Source organism: Aegilops tauschii, chromosome 6 (genome assembly GCF_002575655.3).
Source record: "Aegilops tauschii subsp. strangulata cultivar AL8/78 chromosome 6, Aet v6.0, whole genome shotgun sequence".
NCBI classification, from domain to species: Eukaryota; Viridiplantae; Streptophyta; class Magnoliopsida; order Poales; family Poaceae; genus Aegilops; species Aegilops tauschii.
The window spans coordinates 429,548,569-429,573,343 of NC_053040.3; the positions used below are offsets into that span (position 1 = coordinate 429,548,569).

The 24,775-nt window shown below is 44.1% G+C and overlaps 2 protein-coding genes across 2 annotated transcripts; both read right to left on the bottom strand.

Moving 5' to 3' along the window:
- Positions 1 to 16,306: 16,306 nt before the first annotated feature.
- Positions 16,307 to 16,789, bottom strand: LOC141026136 (uncharacterized). Its single transcript, XM_073502114.1, has one exon. It carries the CDS (start codon positions 16,787 to 16,789, stop codon positions 16,307 to 16,309), a length of 483 nt encoding a protein of 160 aa, XP_073358215.1.
- A 626-nt stretch (positions 16,790 to 17,415) lies between these two features.
- Positions 17,416 to 24,349, bottom strand: LOC109752946 (MADS-box transcription factor 22). Its single transcript, XM_020311871.4, has 8 exons — positions 23,432 to 24,349; positions 21,383 to 21,461; positions 20,221 to 20,282; positions 20,026 to 20,125; positions 19,895 to 19,936; positions 18,852 to 18,893; positions 18,590 to 18,744; positions 17,416 to 17,720 (listed from the first exon to the last, which is right to left on the bottom strand). Exons 1-8 carry the CDS (start codon positions 23,611 to 23,613, stop codon positions 17,696 to 17,698), a joined length of 687 nt encoding a protein of 228 aa, XP_020167460.1. The 5' UTR covers positions 23,614 to 24,349; the 3' UTR covers positions 17,416 to 17,695.
- Between the last annotated feature and the right edge of the window lie 426 nt (positions 24,350 to 24,775).

Below are 24,775 nucleotides of genomic sequence, written 5' to 3' on the forward strand. Positions count from 1 at the left end.
ATGACCAAGGTGGATTATGGTGGAGGGGGGCACCGCACACGGCTAAAAGATCAATGATCAACTTGTGTGTCTATGGGGTGCCCCCTCCCCCATATATAAAGGAGTAGAGGAGGGGGAGGGCCGGCCCTCTACTATGGCGCGCCCTGGGGAGTCCTACTCCCACCGAGAGTAGGATTCCCCCTTCCAAGTAGTAGGAGTAGGAGAGAAGGAAGGGGAGGAGAGAGGGAAGGAAGGGGGGGCCGGCCCCCACCCAATTTGGATTGGGCTAGGGGGCGTGCCCTCCACCTTTTCCCTTCCTCTCCTCTATTCCACTAAGGCCCAATAAGGCCCATATCTCCCCGGGGGGTTCCGGTAACCTCCCGGTACTCCAGTAAATGCCCGAACCCTTCCGGAACCATTCCGATGTCCAAACGTAGGCTTCCAATATATCGATCTTTACGTCTCGACCATTTCGAGACTCTTCGTCATGTCCGTGATCATATCCAGGACTCCGAACTACCTTCGATACATCAAAACACATAAACTCATAATACCGATCGTTTTGATTCCTTGCTGGACACACCTATTTGAGAGAGCCAAAATTATGTCATGACTTGTTAGAATTGCTCTCTATGCTTCACTTAAATTTTTTATGAGCTATGGACTTGCTCTAGTGCTTCACTTATATCTTTTTGAGCACGGTGTGCTTTAGTATTTTTGAAGAAATGCTCTCTTGCTTCACTTAGAATTATTTGAGAGTTAGTAAAATTTTCAAGAAATTCTCTCTTGCTTAACTTAATATTTTGAGAGAAAGAAATATTATGCTCATGATCTTCACTTATATTTGTTTGAGCTTATCAAAAGCAACACATGAAAATTAGTCCCAAAGTGATAGATATCCAAGAAGGATATAATAAAAACTTTCATGAAGATCATTGGACAAAATAAACTTGATTCCTTGTAATAGTTTTGAGATATGATGATGTGATATGTGATATGTGAGTCATGTTGATGAGTAATTATGCTTTAGTAAGAATATTGGTGTTAAGGTTTGTGATTCCCTATGCAAGCACGAAAGTCAATAGTCATGCAATGAAATTATATCCTACTTGTGGTGCATTATTCGGTGTTAATTATGCTTAATGCTCACTTATGAGATTATTCGTTTCTTGGTTGGTCGCTTCTCAATCCTTTGCTAGCCTTCATTTTGCACTAAGTATGATCTCTACTTGTGCATCCAAAAACCTTTAAACCAGTTTTGCCACATGAGTCCACTATATCTACCTATATGCGGTATTCAGCAAATTTGTATGTGCCATCTCTAATTTTCAAAATAAACTTCTCTTTTGTGTGTTCGTATTGCTCGTGGAGCGGTGAGGGGTGGCTAATATTTTCCATGCTAGATGTGTTATTCTCACGATGAGTGTTTATTCACTTGTTATTGCACGAGAGTAAGGCAAAGGTATTAGGGATGCCCAGTCCCGAAATGAAAAATGAATTTCAAATAATAAATTCCTTGGAAAGTGTTGGTATGGAAGGCAACCGTGAATTCGGCTAGCCATGGAAAGTGAAAGTATGGTGGAAAAAGGAATAAACTTTATTTTCTGTTTGGGAACCGCCTATGATATATCTAGCATGGAAAGTGTTGGGAACTCTAAGTCGTTTTCGTTGGTGGGAAAGACACACCTCCCAAAATGTTTTTATCTCTAAGTTTTTCGCTTTGAGCTCTGGCGCCTCTACAAATCCCTACTTCCCTCTGCGAAGGGCCTTTCTTTTACTTTATGCAATTTTTATTTTTGAATTTGAGTCTCCATCTTCTCTCATAAAAGCATCAACTAGGAGGCAATATGATCGTACTTGAGTATTGAGTGTAGCTAATATGCGAGTGTGTTTCATGAATGGATCAATGATTGAGCATGATGGGCTAGGGATAACTTATTTTAGCATTGATATTTTGAAAGACATGGTTGCTTGTTGATGTGCTTGAGTATTTAAGTTATCATGTCAAAACTAGACTATTGCTTTGAATCACATAAAGGTCCAAATGTCCATGCTATAAAGAAAAGAATATGATATGACATGTTAGGCAGCATTCCACATCAAAAATTCTGTTTTTATCACTCACGTACTCGAAGGCGAGCAGGAGTTAAGCTTCGGGATGCTGATACGTCTCCAACGTATCTATAATTTTTGATTGTTCCATGCTGTTATATTATCAATCTTGGATGTTTTATAATCATTTTATAGTCATTTTATATCATTTTTTGGTACTAACCTATTGACATAGTGCCAAGTGCCAGTTGCTGTTTTCTGCATGTTTTTTACATCGCAGGAAATCAATCCCAAACGGAGTCCAAATGCAACGAAACTTCACAGAGATTTTTTATGGACCAGAAGACACCCAATGGGTCAAGGCTGCGCCTGGGGGTGCTCCGAGGGGAGCACAACCCACCAGGGCGCGCCAGGAGGCCCAGGCGCGCCCTGGTGGGTTGTGCCCACCTCGGGTGCCCCCCGGACCGCATCTATGCTCTATAAATACCCCAATATTCCAGAAACCCTAGGGAGTCAACGAAAATCAATTCCAGCCGCCGCAGAGTCCAGAACCACCAGATGCAATCTAGACACCATCACGGAGGGGTTCACCACTTCCATTGGTGCCTCTCCGATGATGCGTGAGTAGTTCTTTGTAGACCTTCGGGTCCGTAGTTAGTAGCTAGATAGCTTCCTCTCTCTTGCTGGATTCTCAATACAATGGTCTCTTGGAGATCCATATGATGTAACTCCTTTTGCAGTGTGTTTGTTGGGATCGGATGAACTTTGAGTTTATGATCAGATGATCTTTTTATATCCATGAAAGTTTTTTGAGTTTCTTTGATCTCTTATATGCATGATTTCTTATAGCCTCGTATTTCTTCTCTGATATTGGGTTTTGTTTGGCAAACTTGATCTATTTATCTTGCAATGGGAAGAGGTGCTTTGTAGTGGGTTCGATCTTATGATGCTTGATCCCAGTGACAGAAGGGGAACCGACGCATATGTATCGTTGCTACTAAGGATAAAACGATGGGGTCTATTTCTACATAAATAGATATTGTCTACATCATGTCATCGTTCTTATTGCATTACTCCATTTCTCCATGAACTTAATACACTAGATGCATGCTGGATAGCGGTCGATGTGTGGAGTAATAGTAGTAGATGCAGGCAGGAGTCGGTCTACTAATCTTGGACGTGATGCCTATATAATGATCATTGCCTGGATGTCATCATGATTATTTGAAGTTCTATCAATTTCCCAACAGTAATTTGTTTACCCACCATTTGTTATTTTTCTCGAGAGAAGCCACTAGTGAAACCTACGGCCCCCGGGTCTCTTTCTCATATTATTTGCCTTTGCGATCTACTTTTCCTTTGCTTTTATTTTCAGATCTATTAAACCAAAAATACAAAAATACCTTGTTGCACTTTATTTTATTTGTGATCTATTTATTCAATCTATTACAACTTTCTCCCGTTCACGAGCCAATTTCTGGCATCGTTACCTGAAAGGGATTGACAACCCCTTTAACATGTCGGGTTGCGAGTGGTTGTTATTTGTGTGCAGGTGCTGTTTACGTTGTGTTGCTTGGTTCTCCTACTAGTTCGATAACCTTGGTTTCATCACTGAGGGAAATTCTACCATCGTTGTGCTGCATCATCCCTTCCTCTTTGGGGAAATACCGACATAGTCCTAGCAAACATCAGCCATGTAGAGGGAACACACCAGCCCACATGGGGTGGTGCGTCCCCCCCCTAAGGCAGCCATGCCCAATTAGATGGAAGACTGAGGCGCCACCTCCTCCTACCATATCTCCGGAAGGGAGAAAGGAAAGAGAAGGGACGCCTCCCCCCTTTCCTCCCCCCTTGTGCATTATATGGAAGGGAGGCGCACCACTAGGAAAACCCTAGGGTGGCCGCCGACCCTATTGGAGCGCCCTAGGGCTGCCTCCTCCCCTCCCACACCTATATATATGTGGGGAGGGGTGCCACAAAATACACAGCTTATTCCACGCCATGTGTCGACACCCCTCCGCCTCTATTTTACTCCTTCGTTCTAGATCATCGCAGTGCTTAGGCGAAGCCCTGCGGGCTTGCTACACCACCACCGTCACCACGCTGTTCTGTTGACGGAACTCATCTACTACCTCTCCCCGCTTGCTAGATCAAGATGGCGAGGACGACACCGAGCTGAACATGCGCAGAACGCGGAGGTGTCGTGCGTTCGCTACTTGATCGGGCGGATCACGAAGTTGTACGACTACATCAACCGCGTTGAATAAACGCATCCGCTTACGGTCTACGAGGGTACGTAGACACACTCTCCCCGTCGTTGCTATGCATCTCCATGGATAGATCATTGCCTGTGCGTAGATTTTTTTTTTGTTTTCCATGCAACGGTTCCCAAAAGTGGCATCATGAGCCAGGTCTATGCGTAGATGATATGCGCGAGTCGAACACAAAGAGTTGTGGGCAGTGATAGTCATACTGCTTACCACCAACATCTTATTTTGATTCGGCGGCATTGTGGGATGAAGCAGCCCAGACCGACCTTACATGTCCACGCACATGAGACCGGTTCCACCGACTGACATGCAACTAGTTTTGCATAAAGGTGGCCGGCGGGTGTCTATTTCTCCTACTTTAGTTGAATCGAATTTGACTGTGGCCGGTCCTTGAAGAAGGTTAAACAACAATCTTGATAATTCACCATTGTGGTTTTTGCCGTAGGTAAGAACGGTTCTTGCTAGAAGCCTGTAGCAGCCACGTAAAACTTGCAACAACAAATTAGAGGACGTCTAACTTGTTTTTGCAGGGCATGTTGTGATGTGATATGGTCAAGACATGATGTGATAAACGTTATTGTATGAGATGATTATGTTCTGTAAGATATCTGGCAACCGGCAGGAGCCTTATGGTTGTCTCTTTATTGTATGAAATGCAAACGCCATGTAATCGCTTTACTTTATAACTATGTGTTAGCGATAGTTGTAGAAGCAATAGTTGGTGAGACGACCACGACGCTATGATGGAGATCAAGGTGTCGAGCTGATGACGATGGAGATCATGACGATGCTTTGGAGATGGAGATCAAAAGCACAAGATGATGATGCCATATCATGTCACATTTTTTGATTACATGTGATGTTTATCTTTTATGCATCTTATTTTGCTTAGAACCACGGTATCATTATAAGATGATCCCTTCACTAAATTTCAAGGTAAAATTGTTCTCCCTAAGTATGCACCATTGCTACAGTTCATCGTTTCGAGACACCACGTGATGATCGGGTGTGATAGACTCTACGTTCACATACAACGGGTGCAAGACAGTTTTGCACATGCGGAATACTTGGGTTAAACTTGACGAGCCTAGCATGTACAAACATGGCCTTGGAACACTAGAGACCGAAAGGTTGAACGTGAATCATGTAGTAGATATGATCAACATAGAGATGTTCACCATTGATGACTACCCCATCTCACGTGATGATCGGACATGGGTTAGTTGATTTGGATCATGTTTCACTTAGATGACTTGAGGGATGTCTATTTAAGTGGGAGTTCTTAAGTAATTTGATTAATTGAACTTAATTTATCATGAACTTAGTCCTGACAGTATTTGCATATCTATGTTGTAGATCAACAGCTCACGTTTTAGCTCCCTTAGTTTTTGATATGTTCCTAGAGAAAACTAAGTTGAAAGATGATAGTAGCAATGATGCGGACTGGGTCGGTGATCTGAGGATTATCCTCATTGCTGCACAGAAGAATTATGTCCTTGATGCACCGCTACATGACAAACCTATTGCAGGAGCAGATGTAGACGTTATGAATGTTTGACAAGCTCGATATGATGACTACTTGATAGTTTAGTGCACAATGCTATGCAACTTAGAATCGGGGCTTCAAAGACATTTTGAGCGCCATGGAACATATGAGATGTCCCAAGAGCTGAAATTGGTATTTCAGACTTATGTCTGTGTTGAGAGGTATGAGACCTCTCACAAGTACTTTGCCTACAAGATGGAGGAGAATAGTTCAGCCAGTGAGCATGTACTCAGAATGTCTGGGTACGACAATCACTTGAATTAAGTGGGAGTTAATCTTCCAGATAAGATAGTGATTGACAGAATTATCTAGTCACTATCATCAAGCTACTGGAACTTCATGATGAACTATAATATGCAAGGGATGGCAAAAACAATTCCCAAGCTCTTCGCGATGCTGAAATCGGCGAAGGTAAAAATCAAGAAAGAGCAGCAAGTGTTGATGATTAATAAGACCACTAGTTTCAAGAAAAAGGGGAAGGGGAAGAAAGGGAACTTCAACAAGAATGGCAAGCAAGTTGCCACTCCCGGGAAGAAGCCCCAAGCTGCACCCAAGCCTGAAACTGAGTGATTCTACTTCAAAGGGAATGGTCACTGGAAGCGGAACTGCCCCAGATAATTGGCGGATAAGAAGGATGGCAAAGTGAACAAAGGTATATTTTATATACATGTTATTGATGTGTACTTTACTAGTGTCTATAGCAACCCCTGGGTATTTGATACCGGTTCAGTTGCTAAGATTAGTAACTTGAAACAGGAGTTGCAAAATAAACAGAGACTAGTTAAGGACGAGGTGACGAGGTGTGTTGGAAGTAATTCCAAGGTTGACGATCACCACCGCACACTCCCTCTACCTTCAGGATTAGTGTTGAACCTAAATAAATGTTATTTGGTGTCTGCGTTGAGCATGAATATTATTAGATCATGTTTAATGCAATTCGGTTATTCATTTAAGTCAGAGAATAATTGTTGTTCCGTTTACATGAATATAACCTTATATGGTCATACACCCAATATGAATGGTTTATTGAATCTCAATCGCAGTGATACACATATTCATAATATTGATGACAAAAGATGCAAAGTTGATAATGATAGTGCAACATACTTGTGGCACTGCCGTTTAGGTCATATTGGTGTAAATCGCATGAAGACTTTTGGAATCACTTGATTATGAGTCATTTGATACTTGCAAACCATGCCTCATGGGCAAGATGTCTAAAACTCCGTTCTCCAGAACAATGGAGTGAGCTAATAACTTATTGGAAGTAATACATACCGATGTATGCGGTCCAATGAGTGTTGAAGCACGCGGCGGGTATCGTTATTTTCTCACCTTCACATATGATTTGAGTAGGCATGGGTATATCTACTTGATGAAACACAAGTCTGAAATGTTTGAAAAAGTTCAAAAGAATTTCAGAGTGAAGTGGAGAATCATCGTAACAAGAAAATAAAGTTTCTACGATCTGATCGCGGAGGCGAATATTTGAGTTACGAATTTGGACTTCATTTAAAACAATGTGGAATTGTTTCACAACTCACGCCACCTGGAACACCACAGCGTAATGGCGTGTCCGGACGTCGTAACCGTACTTTATTGTATATGGTGTGTTCTATGATGTCTCTTACCAATTTAGCACTATCATTTTGGGGTTATGCATTAGAGACAGCCGCATTCACATTAAATAGGGCACCGTCTAAATCCATTGAGATGACACAGTATGAACTATGGTTTGGCAAGAAACCTAAGCTGTTGTTTCTTAAAGTTTGGGGTTGCGACAGTTATGTCAAAAGGCTTCAGCCTGATAAAGCTCGAACCCAAAGCGGAGAAGTGCATCTTCATAGGATACCCTAAGGAAACAATTGGGTACAACTTCTACCATAGATCCGAATGCAAGATCTTTGTTGCTAAGAAGGGATCCTTTCTAGAGAAGGAGTTTCTCTCGAAAGAAGTGAGTGGGAGGAAAGTAGAACTTGATGAGGTAATTGTACCTGCTCTCAATTTGGAAAGTAGCATATCAGAGAAATCCGTTCCCGTGATGCCTACACCAACTAGAGAGGAAGCTAATGATGATGATCATGAAACTTCAGATCAAGTTACTACTGGACCTCGTAGGTCGAATAGAGCACGTTCCGCACCAGAGTGGTATGGTAATCCTGTCCTGGAAGTCATGTTACTAGACCATGGCGAACCTACGAACTATGAAGAAGCTATGATGAGCCTAGATTCCGATAGATGGCTTGAGGTCATGAAATCTGAGATAGGATCCATGTATGAGAACAAAGTATGGACTTTGGTGGACTTACCCAATGATCGGAAAGCCACTGAGAATAAATGGATCTTCAAGAAGAAGACATACGCTGATGGTAATGTCACCATCTACAAAGCTCGACTTGTTGCGAAAGGTTTTCGACAAGTTCAAGGAGTTGACTATGATGAGACTATCTCACCCGTAGCAATGCTTAAGTCTGTCCAAATCATGTTAGCAATTGCCACTTTTTATAAATTTGAAATCTGGCAAATGGACATCAAAACTGCATTCCTTAATGCATTTCTTAAAGAAGAGTTGTATATGATGCAACCAGGAGGTTTTGTTGATCCTAAAGATGCTAACAAAGTGTGCAAAGCTCCAACGATCCATCTATGGACTGATCCATCTATGAACGATCCATCTATCTTCTTGCTTATGTTGCAAGGTGTGAAGTTGAGTAAGACTCAAAGCCCGACCACGGCAGAAGATAGAGAGAGAATGAAAGTCATTCCCTATGCCTCAGCCATAGGTTCTATAAAGTATGCCATGCTATGTACCAGACCTATTGTGTACCTTGCCATGAGATTGGCAAGGGGGTACAATAGCGATCCAGGAGTAGATCACTAGACAACGGTCAAAATTATCCTTAGTAACCTAAGAGGACTAAGGAAATATTTCTCGGTTATGGTTGTGACGCCCGGATAATTAAGCTATAGTAACCCTCTGGAAATGATGCCACGTCACCTCGGTTAGTGTTGATAATCTCACGTTAGTTTGAAACCGATTCAAATTCAAATTCAAAATCAAGTAAAACGGTAAAAGTTTTCAAACATTAAAACTAAAATGTTCGGGTTGTGCCAAATAATGCATAGGTAATTATGGTGGAGAAACCACACTTTTATAAAATGCTTAAATACTCCAAAATGGTTAAAATAGTAGTTGAAACAATTAAATAATTGCTTTTGATATTTTACAAAATACTAATCCATTTTGTTTAAAAAGAAAACTTTTTGTGGTAGTGGGTGGTCATGAGACACTAAATTAGGAATTCACTTTGTGGTAATGAAACAAAATTAGTCCAAAGAAATAAAAGAAAACAGTAAAAGAAAATAAACAAAATATAAAAGGAAAGCAAACAAAAGAACCCCCACCCATCTGGGCTTCGGCCCAGCTGGCCACTACCCCAGGACGGCCCACACCAACCTACATGACCCCCTCCAAGCAAACCCTAACTGCTACCCCTCCCACTCACTCACGCACGATCCCCTCTCCCCTCGCCCCTCCTCTGCTCGATCCCTTCTTGATCCAGGGGCTCGCCCTCGACGCCGCTCGACGCCTTCGGCACCACCGCAGCGCTCCGTCGCCCCTTGCCGTCGCCGGCATCACTCGATGCCCTGACGCCCCACCCTCCACCTCGACCTCCCCGACTGGATCTAGGCCGCGCCCAGGGCGGCGGCACCGCCGTCGCCACACACCGTCGCTGCCTCGTCCCGCCACTGCTTCGACGGAGCCGCCCACCGTCATCGCTCGCCGTCGTCCCCGTCTTCCTCCCCGAGCCCCACTGCCCTGTCCCCACGAACGCCGGTGAGGCTTCGCCCTCCCCCTTCCTTGCATCTGCTCGGTGCCGGCCGCGCGCATGAGCACCACCGCGTCGGCCACGCCGTCGCCCCTAACGGCGCTCGTGTCCCTGGCCGCCCGCTTGCGCGCCAGGCCGAGTCCCCTCCACCCCGCGCACGGCCCGCGTCCTGCGCGCGTGGCAGCACAGGCTCGGCTCGCCGTGCCGCCGCTCCTCGCCGCCCCTGTGCGTCGCTCGCCAGCCACCGCCGCCCCCGCAAGCGCCAATCGGCCCCGTCCTCTCCTCCCCGCGCCGTGCCTGGACCGGCGCCCCGGCGCGCGCCTCCCCTGCTGCTGCATCGGCTTGCCCTGCGCCGTCACCTGAACCGCGCCACCTCCGCCCCGTCGTACCGCGCCCCTCCTGTCGCCTCGCCTCCCGCCTCGGCTCCGCCGCGCCAGGCCGCGCCGGCGCCGCCCCTCGCCTGCTGCCAGCTCCCGTGCCGTAGCTGCACCCGCTGGCTCTCCGTCCGGGTAGGGCGCCAGCACGCCCCGGCGCCCGTAACCACACGCCCAGTGCCCGCTAAGGCCTTGGGCCAATGACACGATGGCCCCACACCCAGAGCGATTTTATAAAAAAAAGGGATTAAAAAATAATAATAATAAATTTAATTAATTAATTAATTAACTTAATTAATCCTGTTTAGTTAACCTAATTAACTATTATTAATTAATTAAACAGTAATTAGATTAGTTAAATCCTAATTAGAATAAACAGAGCATGACATGCGGGACCCACACGTCAGATTGACCCAGTCAACGCCTTGTTGACTGCTGACATCATGCTAACGTCATGATGACATCAGCAGGCACTATTCTGGATAATGTTAGAATTAAATAGATAAATAAATTCAAAAAATTGTTTAAATCTTTAAAAATTAATATAAAATAAACCGTAGCTCGGATGAAAATACTTTGTACATGAAAGTTGCTCAGAACGACGAGACTAATCTGAATATGTAGCCCGTTCGTCCACCACACATCCCTAGCATAGCGAACATGTAACTTTCCCCCTCCGGTTCATCTGTCCGAAAACGCGAAACACCGGGGATACTTTCCCGGATGTTTCCCCCTTCGCCGGTATCACCTCCTACCGCGTTAGGGCACACCTCACACTGCTCATTGTCATGTCATGCATCGTCATGCATATGTTTGCTTTTATATTTATTGTTTCTTCCCCTCTTCTCTCGCTAGACACCGAGACCGACGCCGCTGCTACCCAGTACGACTACGGTGTTGACGACCCCTCCTTCTCGGCTGAGCTTCCAGGCAAGCCCCCCTTTGATCACCAGATATCGCCTATTCCTTCTCTCTACTACTTGCATTAGAGTAGTGTAGCATGTTATTACTTTCGGTTAATCCCGTTCTACTGCATAGCCTGTCATTGTTGCTACAGTTGTTACCCTTACCTGCAATCCTAAATGCTTAGTATAGGATACTAGTATTCCATCAGTGGCCCTACACTCTTGTCCGTCTGCCATGCTATACTACTGGGCCGTGATCACTTCGGGAGGTGATCACGGGCATATGCTATATACTTTATATTGTTACATTACTTATGATATTGTTCGGAGATGGGGGCTGAAGGGGCAGGTGGCTCCATCCCGGTAGAGGTGGGCCTGGGTTCCCGGCGACCCCCGACTATTACTTTATGGCGGAGCGACAGGGCAGGTTGAGACCACCTAGGAGAGAGGTGGGCCTGGCCCTGGTCGGCTTCGCGGATACTTCAATTAACACGCTTAACGAGATCTTGGTATTTGATCTGAGTCTGGCCACTGGCCTATACGCACTAACCAACTGCACGGGAACAGTTATGGGCACTCGACGTCGTGGTATCAGCCGAAGCCTTCTTGACGTCAGTGACTAAGCGGCGCGCGCCGGATTGGACCGTAAGCCTGCGCTTGTATTAAGGGGGCTAGGTCTGCTTCCGGCCGCCCTCGCAACATGCAGGTGTGCAATGGGCAATGGGCCCAGACCCCTGCGCCATAGGATTTAGACCGGCGTGCTGACCTCTCTGTTGTGCCTAGGTAGGGCTGCGACGTGTTGATCTTCCGAGGCCGGGCATGACCCAGGAAAGTGTGTCCGGCCAAAGGGGATCGAGCGTGTTGGGTAATGTGGTGCACCCCTGCAGGGAAGTTTATCTATTCGAATAGCCGTGATCTTCGGTAACAGGACGACTTGGAGTTGTACCTTGACCTTATGACAACTAGAACTAGATACTTAATAAAACACACCCTTCCAAGTGCCAGATATAACCCGGTGATCGCTCTCACACAGGGCGACGAGGGGAGGATCGCCGGGTAGGATTATGCTATGCGATGATACTTGGTGAACTTACCATCTACTCTCTTCTACATGCTGCAAGATGGAGGCTGCCAGAAGCGTCGTCTTCGACAGGACTAGCTATCCCCCTCTTATTCTGGCATTCTGCAGTTCAGTCCACCGATATTGCCCCTTTACACAGATACCCATGCATATGTAGTGTAGATCCTTGCTTGCGAGTACTTTGGATGAGTACTCACGGTTGCTTTTCCCCCTCTTTTCCCCCTTTCCTTTCCTCTCGGTTGTCGCAACCAGATGCTGGAGCCCAGGAGCCAGACGCCACCGTTGACGACGACTCCTACTACATTGGAGGTGCCTACTACTACGTGCAGGCCGCTGACGACGACCAGTAGTGGTTTAGGAGGATCCCAGGCAGGAGGCCTGCGCCTCTTTCGATCTGTACCCCAGTTTGTGCTAGCCTTCTTAAGGCAAACTTGTTTAACTCATGTCTGTACTCAGATATTGTTGCTTTCGCTGACTCGTCTATGATCGATCACTTGTATTCGAGCCCTCGAGGCCCCTGGCTTGTATTATGATGCTTGTATGACTTATTTATGTTTTAGAGTTGTGTTGTGATATCTTCCCGTGAGTCCCTGATCTTGATCGTACACGTTTGCGTGCATGATTAGTGTACGATCGAATCGGGGGCGTCACAATGGTGGTGATAAAGAGTTCGTCGTAAAGGGTTACGTCGATGCAAGCTTTGACACCAATTCAGATGACTCTGAGTCTCAATCTGGATACATATTGAAAGTGGGAGCAATTAGCTAGAGTAGCACCATACAGAGCATTGTATACATAGAAATTTGCAAAATATATACGGATCTGAATGTGGCAGACCCGTTGACTAAACTTCTCTCACAAGCAAAACATGATCATACCTTACTACTCTTTGGGTGTTAATCACATGGCGATGTGAACTAGATTATTGACTCTAGTAAACTCTTTTGGATATTGGTCACATGGCGATGTGAACTATGGGTGTTAATCACATGGTGATGTGAACTAGATTATTGACTCTAGTGCAAGTGGGAGACTGAAGGAAATATGCCCTAGAAGAAATAATAAAGTTGTTATTTCGTATTTCCTTATTCATGACAAAGGTTTATTATTCATGCTAGAATTGTATTGATCGGAAACTTAAATACATGTGTGAATACATAAACCAATACCGTGTCCCTAGTAAGACTCTACTAGACTAGCTCGTTGATCAAAGATGGTTAAGGTTTCCTAACCATGGACATGAGTTGTCATTTTGATAACGGGATCACATCATTAGGATAATGATGTGATGGACAAGACCCATTCGTTAGCTTAGCATAATGATCGTTCAGTTTTATTGCTATTGCTTTCTTCATGTCAAATACTTATTCCTTCGACTATGAGATTATGCAACTCCCGGATACCGGAGGAATACCTTGTGTGCTATCAAACGTCACAACGTAACTGGGTGATTATAAAGATGCTCTGCAGGTATCTCCGAAGGTGTTTGTTGAGTTGGCATAGACCGAGATTAGGATTTGTCACTCCGAGTATCGGAGAGGTATCTTTGGGCCCTCTTGGTAATACACATCATAATCTTGCAAGAAAATGACTAAGGATTTGGTCACGAGGTGATGTATTACGGAATGAGTAAAGAGACTTGCCGGTAACGAGATTGAACTAGGTATAGAGATGCCGACGATCAAATCTCGGGCAAGTAACATACTGATGGACAAAGGGAATTACGTATGTTGTCATAACGGTTCGACCAATAAAGATCTTCGTTGAATATGTAGGAGCCAATATGGGCATCCAGGTTCTGCTATTGGTTATTGACCGGAGAGGTGTCTTGGTCATGTCTACATAGTTCTCGAACCTGTAGGGTCCGCACGCTTAACGTTCGATGTCGATTTGGTATTATATGAGTTATGTGGTTTGGTGACCGAATGTTGTTCCGAGTCCCGGATGAGATCACGGACATGACGAGGAGCTCTGGAATGGTCCGAGGTAAAGATTGATATATAGGACGATGCTATTTGGTCTCTGGAAAGGTTATGGAATGCATTGTAAAGTTGTCGGAATACCGGAAGGGGTTCCGGAGGCACCGGGAGAGTATCGGGCCTTATTGGGCCATGTAGAGGGAACACACCAGCCCACATGGGCTGGTGCCCCCCCCTAGGGCAGCCATGCCCAATTAGATGGAGGGGGAGGCGCCACCTCCTCCTACCATATCTCCGGTAGGGAGAAAGGAAAGAGAAGGGGCGCCTCCCCCCTTTCCTTCTTCCTTGTGCATTATATGGAAGGAGGGCGCACCACTAGGAAAACCCTAGGGTGGCCGCCGGCCCTATTGGAGGCGCCCTAGGGCTGCCTCCTCCCCTCCCACACCTATATATGTGGGGAGGGTGCCACACAATACACAGCTTATTCCACGCCGTGTGTCGGCACCCCTCCGCCTCTAGTTTACTCCTCCATTCTAGATCATTGCAGTGCTTAGGCGAAGCCCTGCGGGATTGCTACACCACCACCGTCACCATGCCGTTATGCTGACGAAACTCATCTAATACCTCGCCCCGCTTGCTGGATCAAGATGGCAAGGACGACACCGAGTTGAACGTGTGCAGAATGTGGAGGTGTCGTGCGTTCGATACTTGATTGGGCGGATCACGAAGGTGTACGACTATATCAACCACGTTGAATAAACGCTTCCGCTTACGATCTACGAGGGTACGTAGACACACTCTCCCCCTTGTTGCTATGCATCTCCATGGATAGATCATTGCGTGTGCGTAGAATTTTTTTGTTTTCCATGCAACGATTCCAAACAGTCTTCGGCAAAGTCCATCTTGACTACGCCGGAGTTCGAGGCTTTCGAAGTCCTTCCTTGTGAGATCGGTGGGCCATAAGCTCGACCCATGGACTGCGGGCCAACTAGGTTGATACCCCTTAGTGCAGGACACCTTCAATGGTCATACCAGCCTTTCCGTCACGGTCACTTGCCAAACTTTATCATTATTACTCACTTGCTTCAAATGAATATTTCCAAAAGATAACATGCAAGTGAAGCCGGGACCATGGACTAGGAGTTATCATCTGAAAGGCAAAATAGCTATAAGAAGACAAGGGAAGTCTTTTTGGGGTTTTCTGGTTTTATAAAGATCAAGAAGCTTAAGTACAAAGAAGAAAGAAAAGAGCGAAAATAACACTAACAACAGCAAAGAGCCAAGGAGAGTCAAAGAAAACCCATAAGAGCAAATAAAGAGAAATATTTTTTGATGTTTTCGTTTCTTTAAAGAAAGACAAGAAGCAAAGAGAAAGCACAAAACCCAAAAAGAAGCAAAGAAATACTAAAAAGAGCCAAAGAGAAAGTGGCAAAGAGAGAGTAGACAAAACAAATATATTTTTATTTTTTGAAGGGCATAAAAAACAATAAGAAAGCGAAACAAATAAGAAATATTTTTTGAGATATTCTCAAACTTTAGAATAGCAAGCAAAACCAAAGAAACGACAAAAAATGATATCTTTTTGTTGTTTTCAAAAGATCAAGAAGCAAACCAAAAAGAGCTAGAGAAGAAAGAATGTAATATTTTTGGAGTTTTCTTTATAAAATAACAACAGAAACCAAACAAGAATAAACATGAGCTAATAATAGACAAGGTGAAAGAAAAAAAGAAAACATTTTCGGTGTTTTTCAAAGGATGTGAGCGTAGGTAAGAAGATCAATAAAAAGAGGAAATAGAAAAGAAGACCAAAAAATATGAAAATACAAATGTAAAAAAAAAAATCAACTCCACAAGGAACCCTGACAGAAAAAACTTTAAATCACAAAAAAAAACTATTTGGAAAAATACAATGCCAAATGATATGAACAGAAAAAGTAAAAAAAGAGTTGTGCGGAGTAAAAAAAAGAGGAATATGGTTCCATATATACATACATGCATGTGAAATAATCATGATCATCGAGTATTCGAAATAATTTATACATAAAGAAACAAAAAACAAAAAATAAATAAAAGGAAAACATAAAAAAATCAATGAAAAAGGAGGAACAAAACAAAACAAAAACCCGCCCAGAACCAAGACAAAAGAAAACAGGCATACATGCTCGCACTCCGACACTCCACATTCGGTCCATTAATTGATAAATAAACCAAAGTACACTATGCTGCTACAAAACCTACAGGCCTTGTACAGCTCGTTGGCTCAACAAAGCCCATATCCATTGGCCTTCTCACGTACGTATACGGGAATCAGCCATATAAAAAAACTAAGTCATGAACAGATCTTGATGCATCAATCCAAACTGACGTGTACACCACTAGAGAAGGCGCAGGTGAAGGACAGCCGTGGCACCGACAGCGCAACCTCCTCGGCATACGGCAGAGGGATCTTCGTCAATGACTTGTCGGTCGAGGTCCAGTTCAGCGACTCCAGCTCCACGCCGGCATATCCGACTACAAGCTCGGCGCCTTGGTTGTGGCAGCGGAGCTCGGGTAGGCCAGAGCTCGGACTGCGCACGATCCTGCCGGCCAGATGGAAGTAGTTGAGGAATGACGGCAACCGAGCCTCGAAAGCCTCGACGACGTCATTTAAGTCGCCGGAAGAAGGTCTGGGATAGGCGCATGTCATTGACATTTGTTCGTCGGAGAGAAGGTCGAGATTGGAGAAGGCAACCACGGTCGCCTCAACGGAGGGATCAGAGGCCTTCACGAGGCGGCGGATCACCACACGGATGGGCAGGCCAGGGACTTCGTCGACCCACTTAGGCGCCGCCATAGTTCTTGCTTAAGTATGACACTATGGACTATGATATGTGAGCAGCGACGCAGCTGTCATATTATGTACCATAGCAATCTACCACTCCCCTGTAAAGAAATACTCCCTCCGTAAATAAATATAAGAGTGTTTAGATCACTAAAATAGTGATCTAAACACTCTTATATTTCTTTACAGAGGGAGTATAAGAGTATTCTAAATGCTCTTATATTTTTTTATAGATGGAGTAAATAATCCAACCCTTTGCATTAAAAGAATGTAATCAAGGGGAGTTTTTTTTTTCTTTCTCTCTCTGCATCCCATCAATCTCATGGATGGACATATACCAGGGAGAAAATGAAGTGTATAGCTACATGCACGCATGGACACTGACCGGGGACATCCACGGGCATTTAGGGGGGCTGATTTGCTAAGTCCAGCTGTAGATGCTCTGACAGCAATAAATTCCAAGAGAACATGTCCTTCAACTTCTGAGCATTGTTCAACTTTCTTTTTCATCAAAATATTAACACACACACACACCCCCCCCCCCCTCCCAAAATATAACATCGCTTTTGACACTGTTAGTGTCAAAAATGAGCTTATATTTTGAGACGGAAGGAGTAGAACGCTGACCAAGACATGCATTTATAGAGCATAATCTAAGATACCGGCATGGTACATACATAACATGGATAGTGTCAACAACGATGAACATCAGGTAGCTCTAAAAGTTTAGTCAAGATCCTAGCAAACACCAACAGTTAAAACGGGGACATCGCATCATGCAGCCACAAGGATGATAAATCAGGTTAACTGATCTCGCTTCCGCCGCAGGATTATTGCAGCCCAGGTTTGTCCATAACCCCAAGAGCTTCTCCACTGATGCTGCAGCTCCATGAGGAACCGAACGGACGGCAACTGTCGTTACTTCCATGGAAGGCAGGGCAATCTGCAAGAAATTATTGTAAATAGTAAATGTAAAATGAGCAAAATGCTATGTTCCTTCACGAAACAGGGATACAAAAAGAACGGAGGGAATTATAAAAAAATAAACTTTGGTTGGTTTAACAATGGACCACAAGTTTTTGCAAAATTTTATGAACCAACCAGAATATATGGTTTATAAAAAAACATATGCTTAGCACTACTATGTAACTCAAAAATATGATTTATTTCTAGTAAGTAGATGCTAAGATCATGTCAATAGTAGAGTTTGCAATTTGAATGGTTCCAACTTCACAGGGGTGCCAACTAATCAGTATTAGGCTCAAATCCGAACCGAAATATATTTCCTCTCAATCCTACATATGTGGATTAGTGTTAAACTGCTTATAGGGGTTAAGCTAACCTAAAAACAGTCTGGGTCCAGGCTTAAGTCTAACAGATGAATACAACCAAAATAAAAGCAAATGAACAGTGGGTAGGTTGCAAGACTCCCGTGGAATATGAATTGTAACGTCTAGGGTCATAGATCCCAATCTAAACCTCTTTGAGTAAATCAAAGTTCCAAGCTAAATAATGGATATATTAAAATTGATCTGTATTTATTTGGTAACTTTTTGAGAATTCATTAACACAGCTCAGCTCATACGATCATCTCCACATCAATATCAACCAGGAAGCTGCAATCAATATCTATACCGCTGTCCACTGGTAGATACCAAGTCACTAAGTACAGAACTATTCCCTCCGTTCCATAACATAGGACGTTTTGCAAGCTAACATAGCTTGCAAAAAGTCTTACATCAGGGCGGAAGGAGTATAAGGATCTACATTAAAAACAACTTGATAATTTCGTAGAAGCTCTTGGAAACTCACCCTAATTTCAGGGAAACATCGGAACCATCATCATTATCCTGTGAGCTTCCAGAGTGTAATGCAGTCATGACGGATTCCGAGGACTGTCCATCTTCAGCAACAACATTTTCGGTATCAGCAACCACTAGCTTGCCAGCTGTTGGAATCTGGCCTACCTGCATCCAGGTAAAACAAAGCAAATAGAAATTAGGATTCAGATGGACTGCGCTGAAAAATAACAACACAGATGTTGACTAAAGAAAGTTGAGTTTCAAGTCCATACTTGGTTCCTTAGTTTCATGTTCTCCTCTGCCAGCTGTGAACTCTGTGGTACAATATGCAAGTGGTACAACATTTATTAGTTTTACAAATTATCTCTACAGACAAGGGTACTTCAAACCAATAAATCAACATTCTACCATTCATCTAATTCTATATGTGTTTAACTTCCAACAGCTTTCAAGCAATAAGTGCAAGCTTTTCCCTTCATATAGGCATACAGCTGCCACAATGTGGAAGGTAGTATTATTTTGCATGCTAGATTGGTAAATGATGACAGATCAACTTGAACATCTATAGCTAGCCACTGAGTTTTTATTTCGTCAAATGGGAACTTATTCCTCCATCTTCAAACCAGTCAAAATAATTAAGTTTATATAAGGTGAAAAGGGACAGCAAATATAACTAACAGTATGGTCTGCTAAACTGAAACCATAAGTAGAACATAAAAATACATCAAAATGTTAGAGATGGATAAAGTAATGTATATTGGATAAAAATAAAATAAGAATATTTAGTCATCTACACATGTAAACAACAGAAAATAATATACTTTCTTGCTTTAGTACTGAAAGGCATAATAAAGTTAAAAAGACTGTCCACATATGCAAACACTAAATTGTCGTACTATCTTCTCTCTGGTTTAAGCACTCAAATGATCTGTTATATTTGCTTGCGTCTTTTAAAAGGATGGTGCTCAAGAATTCAGACTCTGAACATATCCCTATTTTCCTATTTTAGTACACAAGGCTCCAATAAAGTTGCAAAAATCCAGTTGTACTATCCAACCCACAAAAACATGAATAATTTCTTCTTTGTTAGCGGACAATACACTAAATTATTGTTTATATACAAAATATTCTATTAAAAATGAATCAGTGGATGTAAAAAATGTAAGAAATTAATGGAACATTTGGTTTCTGAAAACATGAGAAGCATGTGTAGATGACCCTAAACCAAAGCATAAGGCTTGATTTATTTAAAACAAAATCCATGGTTCTTCACCTAAAATAATGACTTCAAAATTGATCTTGCAATAAGTTGTACCTTTCGATGCAGTTCATTTATCTGTTCCAAGAATTGTTGATCCTGCAAAATCATACAGCCCGCTAAATAGTTGCTCTTTTTGAGCCTGATTAGAAGGGAACTTCAAAAAATGACATGTTCAATCACCGTACTTTCGTCTGAAGCACCCTGTGCAGACCAGTTTCTAGGTTTTTCTCCAACTGCTGGAGTTCATCAACACTCAACCCCTCAAGCTCCTCACCTCTCATCTGTCTATAGGTTGGACAAGAATTGCCATTATTATATATGGAATTGCAAAATAAATTCAGCATGGATCACATAAAAAATATAATGGGGTAGAACATAACCTTAGTCGAAGACTAGCTTCTGCAAGCTGATCGTTCAAATTTGCATACTTGCTATGCTCTAACTGAAAATAGAAACGCGCCAGCATGTCAGTACTAATTTGATTAAGAAATTTAACTCAACCAAATCGCAACTACCTTGATATACCAAGAGTTTATAAATGAGTACTATCAATGCATTCGGAAAAAGCATTAATTATCATATTGCAATAGCTGATAAATTCTTTTGCCTATATTCTCTTACAAAATGGAGAATCATTTCATAAACCAAGAAAAAAATTTATGGACATGGACCATCCAAACAGAAGTTTTATTGTGCCCAAGGGAGTGTTGACATCCATTAATAAAAACAAGGAAGAGAAGTATACCATTTTTTTACAGCTATCATGAACAATAGCATGGCCTATATATCATTAGATCATACTCCCTCCGTCTCAAAATAAGTGTTGTGGTTAACTAAAACCACGACACTTATTTTCGGACAGAGGGAGTATTATATGTGGTCTATCACCCAACTCAAAAAAACTAGAAAAGGGTATAGAACATAGATCGCGAGCTTTTGGCGGGCGACCTCCATGGAGGTGGTTATTTTAAAAAAATCGATAATTACATTTTGGAGTTTCAAAAATTTCTGAAAAAATTCTACACATTCATATGGATGTATTCTACATGTGTATAAAGTCTGGCAATGAAATACATTATGGTGAGATCTACAGAAAAATGGAAAAAAAATCCTGCCTTTCTAATAGTGAACAGCGTTCGTACTGTTCATCAGTTTCAAATCACGATTTTGTGTTTTTTGCATTCAGGATACATCCATATGAACATGTATGATTATTTTCAGAATTTTTTGGAACTTCAAAATATGATTTTTTTTACTTTTTCAAAATAACCACCTCCATCAAGGTCCCCCGCCATTGGCATTTTGCGGGGGCTGCTTTTCAACTTTCAAGTATTCTTTATAGCAAAGTTTCGCTTCAATGGTTTTAGATGGGGAAAATGCATTTATATGAAGGTTTGTGCTAGATTAGGCCTTGAATATAAGATATATTATTTTGGGCCACATCCTTATATTGCTTATGTAGATTCACAAGTATTGGGACACTACAAACACAGAACTTCAATTTGCTGGCTAACATCACTGAGGGTGAGAAGTGATTATTACGTTCAAGTCAAGAGCAGGCTGGTCTGTTTTCCCCAGGTTCTTAGAATGCGTGCTGTACTTGTCGATGATCTCATTCATACTGTCCAAGGAAAGGCAATATCAGTACGACATGAAGCTACAACTAATCAATAAAAAAGGAAATGACTAAAATAACAGCGATATAGGGATGTTCAGAATTATACAGGGGCAGACCATGACATTAACTAGTCACTTTGACAGTTCATCGTAACAATGACCATCAAATTACTAGAAATCACTAACAAGAGTATGAAGTTAGGTTAAAGTGAAGACTGAACTCTGATGTTAACCCAAAAAAAAAAACACTAGCCCATAAATAATAACATTTCTACATATATAAGATGATACCCGTTAGTGCCATGGACTAAATAAACAGAAGAGAAAGCCAAAGCATGTTTGTTTCTGAAACGAAGAGAGATTATCCTTAACCAGATAGAAAGTCAGAATGTTTTTTGAATCCAAACACCCTAATGAGAAAGCATCGAAAACGAGTCTACATTTTCCCATTAACTTTGTATAGCAGTAGTTAAATACTCTCAGTGCCTATTATGTACCATTCAGTTTAAATTATTCTTTAAATTACCTAAACAAGGACTAATTACTTGTAGCATTCAGGTTCCTAGAAGTTTAGTAAATATAATGCACTGCGGAGGAAATTAACGCTGGACTCAAATGTCCTTACATTTTGCTCCTACAGTCTGCTGCTAATAAGAGTTCCAAGTCAAAGTACTTTCCTTGTAATGCTATGTTAGACAAATGCATGGTTATCAATAATTCACTGAAGTTAGCATGCACCAGTATGATCCATAATCATCCAAAAAACTTCAAACATTGGAGACTCCTCAAAAGATTGCTATTCTTTAACAAGACAGTTACTGTTTCAAGTAAAAGAAGTTGAGACCATACACACAACTTCCTCAGCTAAACAAATGATCCCAGCAAAAGAAAACTCAAATATGATTTTGGTGATAGTGTATCATTTGAGTAGCTGGGAAAGCTTTTCAATGTCAACACATACACAACACAACTAAGACTATTTCATCTTTAATAAAAAAATCAGTACGGTGACATGTAAAGGCATCACATAATAAGTTAAAGAAGGCTGATGCGTCATTTGAAGGTCCATAAGAATCTCGTAAACAAACATGATGCCCAAGATGCTACTGTGTTAGAATACTAGGTACAGTAGCTAACAACGGCAAATTATCCCCCAACGGCCACATTGAACGGCAGAGAATGGGGACCTGAACAAAACAAACAAGTGGAGGACATCAGCACAACAATAATATCTCACCCAAACTAAGGAAGAGAAGAAAAGAGACGACGAACAATGCGTGCAAGAGTACAAATAATATCTCATCGAACAACAGTAACCGATATACTGCACAGAACACGAAGTCCCATTAGAATCAGCGGGCGATGCGACGTACGATCAGCAGCACATAAAATCACAAGTCCGGCCGTACGTACGCAATTAGCAGGCGCAACTTTGCCCCACCGGAGCACTCGAGGCGCGCAAGAACCGACGATAAAACACCGCAACTTAAGATGCATAAACATACGCAGCAAATATAAACAGAAGCCGCAGCACCCGCAAAGGCGCGCATGCTCGTAACACACCGCTCGATCGGGAAAAGAAAAATGAAAATCGACAGAAAAATGTGCAACCAGCTACAGGAGTATGACTACTACAGTAAACAGAAATAATTAAAATCCCCATTTCGGCAAGAAAGACGACATCCGCGAACGTAACCAGAAAATCCGCTGCGGGCGGTGCCAGGCAACGCGATCCGCCCCGCCAGCACGTCGCGCGATCCCCTTCGGGCGCCTGGGACGCGGAAAAGCACGCGAAACTGACATGGGACCCGTGGGAGGGAGCGGCATGAACCCTAGGCGAGCCGGATCCTGCGCCCGGGAAGGCGGGAGGGGGAGAGAGGCGGGCAGATCTACGGGCCGTCTCGCGAGAAGACGAGGCGAGAAAGGACTGGAGGGGAGGAACGGAGCGGCGCGGAGGGGGAAGGACGTGTGTACCTGGAGCTGGCGAACTGGGAGAGCTTGCCGGTGGAGGAGAAGACGATGAGCGCGACGTCGGCGTCGCAGAGGACGGAGAGCTCCTCGGCCTTCTTGAAGAGGCCCCGGCGGCGCTTGGAGAAGGTGACCTGCCGCGCCGCCGCGCTCTCTATCCGCTTTATCTCCCTCCGCTCCCGCGCCATCGCGTCGCGTCCCTCTCTCCGAGCCCGACCGACCGATCGATCTCCTCGCCCCCTCCCCCTCTCTCACCCCGCCACCGCCCGCGCCGAGGCTCGCCCAGGGAGGCAGGCTCGGAGCACCGTGCTGGCGCGGCTCACTCGCCGATGCGGCGGTTGCGATGCGATGGGGACGGATGGAAGGAGGGATGCGAAAGGAGAGGAGGGGAGAGGAAAGGGGGAGGGGAGGTGGAGTGGAGGAGGCGATGCGGGGGATTGGGGGTCTCGAGACGGGAACCAGCGCTAGCTTTGCTCCTATTGGCAAAGGGCGGAGTACTACTAATAAAAACCGGGCCAACCGCGCGCGGCCTGGGCGAGCCCACGCGAGGATTAGGCGCATAAACAAAGCGATGAGGACGTTAAACCACGCAAGCACGGGGCAGGGGCCCTGCCGGCCCAGTCATTTTTTATGCATGCGACACCCGACTGCGGCGCGGGGCCCGCCGGAATGCAGAGGGGAGTGGACGGCTGGCTGGCTACCTAGGGGGGAGTAGAGTAGCTGGGCGGGGGATGTGGGGTGGGGGGTGGGTGGGTGGATGGATGGGGGAAAGGGGGAGGAAGGGGAGGGTGCCGGAAATGGAAAGGATGGCGCGGCCGGACCAGAACAGTACTGACTGTAGCAGGATGGGCGGGACGGGAGCAAGGAAGGAAGGAAGGGATCGAGGGAGGCCGGAAAGGAAAAGGGTAGCCAGAGCGTGGCAGCGGAGTAGAGTCGTAGGGGGATTGATTCCTTTCCTTGCTGCATGGGCATGGGCAGCAGTCACGCACGGGCACGGCCGCGTACTCCACTGCAGACGCCCGGATTCCCTGTTCCGACCACCACTCTGTGGCTTGCTTGGCTCCCTCCCTCCGGAGGATCCCGGCCTGGTCTGTATTCGCTTCACTCTCCTTTGGCTGCATGCGGGTTGGGCGGCCTGTCCCGGCCACGACTCCTTGCGCCGCGCTGCTGGCTTGCGTGCTTTTGTTTTTGCTTCGCCTCGTTTTCTTTCCTGCCTCTGGGTCTTCTGCTGTCTTGGCTCTAGTTCTTCGTCTTCATCTTGTGACCCATCCTCCGTCTCCTCCTTTGCTCGGCTGCCTTTCTCGATCATCGCTGGCTCAAGTCACTGGTGCATTTCCCAGGATATTGCAC